This window comes from Sinohyriopsis cumingii, chromosome 18, assembly GCF_028554795.1.
Source record: "Sinohyriopsis cumingii isolate HCF-2022 chromosome 18, ASM2855479v2, whole genome shotgun sequence".
Taxonomy (NCBI): Eukaryota; Metazoa; Mollusca; class Bivalvia; order Unionida; family Unionidae; genus Sinohyriopsis; species Sinohyriopsis cumingii.
In genome coordinates this window covers 33,155,770-33,161,104 of record NC_142978.1, presented here as the reverse complement: position 1 = coordinate 33,161,104, position 5,335 = coordinate 33,155,770, and the positions used below count along the sequence as shown (strand labels likewise).

General features: G+C 39.5%; 1 protein-coding gene across 1 annotated transcript in view; it reads left to right on the top strand.

The window, feature by feature from the left end:
- The first annotated feature begins 4,092 nt into the window (after positions 1 to 4,092).
- LOC149776343 (protein yellow-like) overlaps positions 4,093 to 5,335 on the top strand; it is a 1,756-nt gene continuing 513 nt past the window's right edge. The window contains exon 1 of the mRNA XM_089942864.1: positions 4,093 to 5,335. This exon is cut by the window's right edge and continues 513 nt beyond it. Within this exon, the coding sequence (XP_089798990.1) occupies positions 4,274 to 5,335 (1,062 nt within the window). The 5' untranslated portion in view covers positions 4,093 to 4,273.

Sequence of the window (5,335 nt, the reverse complement as noted above, 5' to 3'; positions counted from 1 at the left end):
CGACCAGGCATCCGTTTAGTAGACGTCAACTATCCCAACGATCAGAGTGTGAAGTATTTATTCCTATCGATTTCCTCCTCTGGAAGATGACATCATTGACTTCGTGAGAAGAAATGCTTTATCTACTCAATTCAGCATTGTGGGATTACAGGGATTTCATTGTGTGTGAACAACATTGAGTTTGTTTCTTTGACAATGCAGCCTTAGACTTCCCTTAGAACATTTAGTGCCTTGGTCTGACCGTGAGTAGTATAGAAATTATAGTAAAATAGAAAGGTGCTTTGGTGAACATTATGGCTAACTATTTTCGAGAGCACGTCGTTTGTATATGGCCAGAGGGTAATGTATTAAGATCATTGGAAGTGTAGTCTGGCTGCACAAAGTTATCAACTTTGTAAATATGTTCATGTTAAATGTGTTTGATTTTTTGTAAATAAAGAGGAAAAGAGAGGAGGGGGTCATGCCCCATTTCTCGCTCATTATATTTGATGTATCATTTAACGGGGCTCTCTCTCTCTCTCTCTCTCTCTCTCTCTCTGCCAATGCTTTGTTTTTATCAAAGAGGACTTTTTTCTTTACGTACGCATCTCTGTTGTGATTTCGTTGGAGAGTAAGTGTGGGGTGTTGGTCACAAAAAAGACCGTGCAGTTTTTAATTTGTTATATTTATCTTTCAGAATTAGCAAGAAAACAGTATTAAAATTGTAGACACTAGGGTTACAATTTGTATATTATATTTTGCACTTTATGGGGAACTTTCTTTGCAATCTTTGATACATTTAGAATATAAATTTCTATATTTTTTTTTTAATCCGGACCTTTTTCAGTCTCCGCCTAAGTCCATATGAGTTTCGGAATTTTGGTATTACTATTAATCCAGGCCAGCATTATTTACATATTTAAGAACTTTTCTCAGTCTCAACAAACATCAGTATGAGTATCGGAATGTTAGTGCAACTTTTAGTGTAGATTAATATGTTTACATTCTTTCTTCATATTTCGTTTTTCAATCTCCGTCAAAGTCCGTGACAGTTTGGAAGTTTATTACAACTTTTAGTCTATGTAATTATTGTCTCCGTTAAAAGCCGTGACAGTTTTGGAGGCTTAATATTACTTATGGTCTCAACCTTTATAATTGACTGTTCCGGATTTTCTTTTATTCTCCGCCAAAAGTCGTCAAAGTTGTAATGTTTAGCACCACTTTTAGTCACGTCCGGGTTGTAATGGTCTATGAAAAAAATTAATCTGAAAGAAAGGCTAAAATGGTCGCCCGATCTACGTTGGTGGTTTTCTCCGATTTCCTCCATTTCATCCATTGCAACAACAACAACAATTTTTATTTTTTTAAAAACAGAACGTCAACACCTGAGTCGCCTAGAGTGCCTAATAAATGTTTTCACAGCAAGCGGAGGTAAAATAAATAGAGTTTAATGTCCAAACTTTGAACATGACCGTACGTTCCTGATCTGGCGGCGGCGGCGATAAATAATTGGCATAGATATTATCATAAATAAATTAAACAGGGAATCTTAAGCGCATCATCCTGTCATAGGAAATGCATACAACCCTCCAAAAGGGACTATGCAGACGTGCGTGAGCAGGAGTTATGAAACCGCTGAAACATTAAATAAATTACCAACGCCATTAAATGCTATCATAAAAGTACGACCAAACGAACCGCGTGAATCTCAAATGTTCAATGATTCACTCTTATTAGTAAAGCGATCTTTTATTAACTCCAGTATACCACTGAGTTCTTCACTACACAAAATCGAAACTTCGCATTCGTTTTTTTTTTTTGACTATCACGATTTTTGGGCCATAACGTGAAAAGTGTCCTCGAACTTCCAATGCATACATTCGAAGCTTACATGTGAAATAACATAAACGCGTATTATCGAAGCTCGAGCATGCGATCTCGACAAAGTAACTCGGAGAATTGGTTTAATTCATGTGATTTCTCTTCTGATCACATATTTAAAGAGCATTTCATATTTTCGAGGATCGAATACGCGCCCCTGAGTCTCGAGTACGATATATATGAGATCATGAGATTAAGTGTTTTGTTCGATATCGCATATTTGAGCTTCGAGAAATCGCATTCCTATTGTCTCGAATATCATCATGTGATGTACATGACTTTGGCTTGCGCTCTCGAGATCGCGTATTTTCGTATTCGAGTTTCTAACACTACAGTCAAAATCGTATGAAATTCAGGAAACAGTTATTGCTGACAGTTATTACTATTTTTCATGATTCTATATGTTTTTATTACAAGGGTGTAGTACTCGGATGAATTTCCTCAGAATGTTTCTATTCACTTTGTAGCATCTCATTTATAAAACTGATGAAAATATGAATTCATTAACCAAAACAACAAATGTAACCTAAGTTAGTGACACGTGAAACTTAGGCCAGTGACATTGTCTGTTAAGGCATGGGTACCTACAGAGACGCGTCCTTTTATATTTGATGACCCAGCAATGAACAGGAACTTGAGAAGAAAAATAGCTAAAAGTTAGTGAGGCATACACTATAGATCAAAGTTCCATTACTCTGAAATACCCAAGTGTAATTTCTTTCTGTAAAATACAGCATCTATCAAATATCCAGTCGCCTCCACCCCCACCCCCCGCCCCCTCCCCGCCCCCGCCCAGCTAATAACGAGCGCAAAACAATCGGAACGTTTTCTAGAGCAAGTTTTCTTTACAGTTACATGGTTAATATTATGCCCTGAGTCGTCGAGAACTGTTCTCATGCCCCTATATTAGATGCAGAGACTACATTTCGAGTGGTTTTTTCCCTTGTCCCCTCCGCTCTTTTGGGGCCCCAAGTGGCGGAGTGGTCCAGGTAATCTGGTTCCCTGCTTAGCATGCTCCCTGAGTAGCACTCCGCTATAATGGAGTGCAACGTACGCCACGGAGCATGCTAATCAGGGAACCAGACTATGGTCCAAGGCGCTTAGCTACACAAATCACTCGCACATCTCACCAACGTCAGCGTCAGTTCGAGCTTAGGGTTAGTCAGAGTGGTATTTGAGACAGCTTGCGAATATCCTCCATTGGGTTGGTGGTTCTTCACGGGTTTTTTTTCTTCAGGGTTCTTCCTCCGCCAAATATACTGGCTGCCATGTATAGCCCATCATGTGCTAAAAAATTGCTTCAAACCCCAAAAAAATAAATTAAAAAAATGATGATGCGATTGCGGCACTTTCGCCGTAGTCAAGATCTTGAAGTGTACATGTTTTTAATAGTGCTTCTGACCTGCATCCTGCATTTATTGTCACTGATGATAAGAGATTGTAATTTTATTTTACTTTGACAAAGTAGGGTCTCAATGCCACAAAAAATACACATGGCACTCTTTTTATACAGTAGGGTGGCTGAGGAGCATTGAAAGAAGCTATATTCCTTTTAACCCGTATCTGTGGTTCTATCCGCATACCCCCTACACATACATACATACATACATACATACATACATACATACATACATACATACATACATGTGAAATGTGCTTGTATGCCCTTATATATTGTATGAAATCAGATATTAAATTTAATTATTTACGGAGGACTTCACCTTAGATTAGAAAAACAGTCTGTCAGTAATAATTTCCTTTCAAAAAGATCCATTCTAGTATGGCATTCATGGACTGTTTAAACAGTAGGCACATAAAAGGGCTTTATCCATGTTGGCCATTTTATCTTCTTTCTTTTATGTCGTTGAGGAATACATGCAATATGTTCAGGGTTTGTGTTTGGCCATTGTCGTTGTGGATATTTACTTTTGGCTAGGAGGGATTGTCTTTCTAGAGATGTTAGGCAATGCATAGACTTACGTTTCCATTTCTGACAACTAGCTTTTGTACTTACGGCACTATATACCCAAGGCTGTGCCTATGGGCCATTAACTCTCTCTCTCTCTCTCTCTCTCTCTCTCTCTCTCTCACACACATACACACACACACTGCGGCTGCCTAATTGTATACCCACTCGCTTGAAATGAATACAAAATAATTCGGTCAGTCACCTGTAAATCTAAGCGAAATGAGGGCATTATGTAACTATGCTCCGCCCATTTATACCTCAGAGGAAACAGGTTTTACAGTTTAGTGGCCGATAACTATCCATTTAACGCAGAGAAGAAGAAAAAAGTCCTACCTTTCTGGGACAGACGAGTAGTGGTTTGCCCGTATACAAAGAGCGAACAAAACTACCTAGGCACTTAGCAAAGTTGAATATATACAGACCACGAGGGTGGATACATTCAAGATGTGTACGTTCATTGCCTGTGTCATTCTAGTGTGTTTATTAATGAATGGTTTTAAACCACAGGCACATGGTTTACACAACCAGGCTGCAACTGAAGGTCCATATGAGAGCGCAACTATTGTATACAAGTGGAAAACCATGGAATACGAGTGGCCGAATGCTTCCATGAAAGAACAGTACGTTCAAAACGGGAAATATATACCCAAGAACAGCGCTATAAATGGGATAAAAATTTACAAAGGAAAAGTGTATGCAACAATCCCACGTCTTAAATCCGGCGTGCCCTCAACGTTGAATGTCGTTGTGGAAGATGTAAATAACTTAACTTCAGAGACGCACCTGCTACGGCCATTTCCAAGCTGGGACATGCAGAAACTTGGGGACTGTCACGCACTTCAGCTCGTGCAGAGTATGGAAATTGACACAGAAACAGGATGGATGTGGGTAGTAGATACTGGATTTGTTCCACATGATTCGTCGATGGTACGTCCACTGGACGCATGCGCAGCAAAGCTCGTGATAATTGACCTTGAAAGGGGAGAGGAAGTGCATAGATACGTGTTTCCAAAAAAAACTGTTGGCGGTGGGTTGTTCTATCTCAATGATATTGTTTTGGGTTATTCCAGTGGCTCTGCGCGCTATGCTTTCATATCGGACACGCTGGATTACAAGTTGGTTATTTACGATTATTTACTGAATATCTCCTACACCATAGACCATCAAAACATGGGCGTGGATCCTGACTATGCAAGCATAAACATCTCTGGACAAGTGCTGCAAGTTCCAACTGGAATTAACGGAATTGCTATGTCCGCTGATTTCAAGTACCTTTACTATAGTTCCGTTGCCGGAATAAACTTATATAGGGTTTCAACAAGTATTCTGACGCAACATCCGATCAATCGGGCGGATTTTTACGATGATGTGAAATCCATGGGAAGTAAGGCATCTCAAGGAGATGGTATGGCGTACGGAGTCAGTGATTGTCTTTATTATTCCGCGCTTGGAAAGAACGCCGTCTACAAGTGGGACATGAAAATGGACCAGAAAGACGGGAAAATG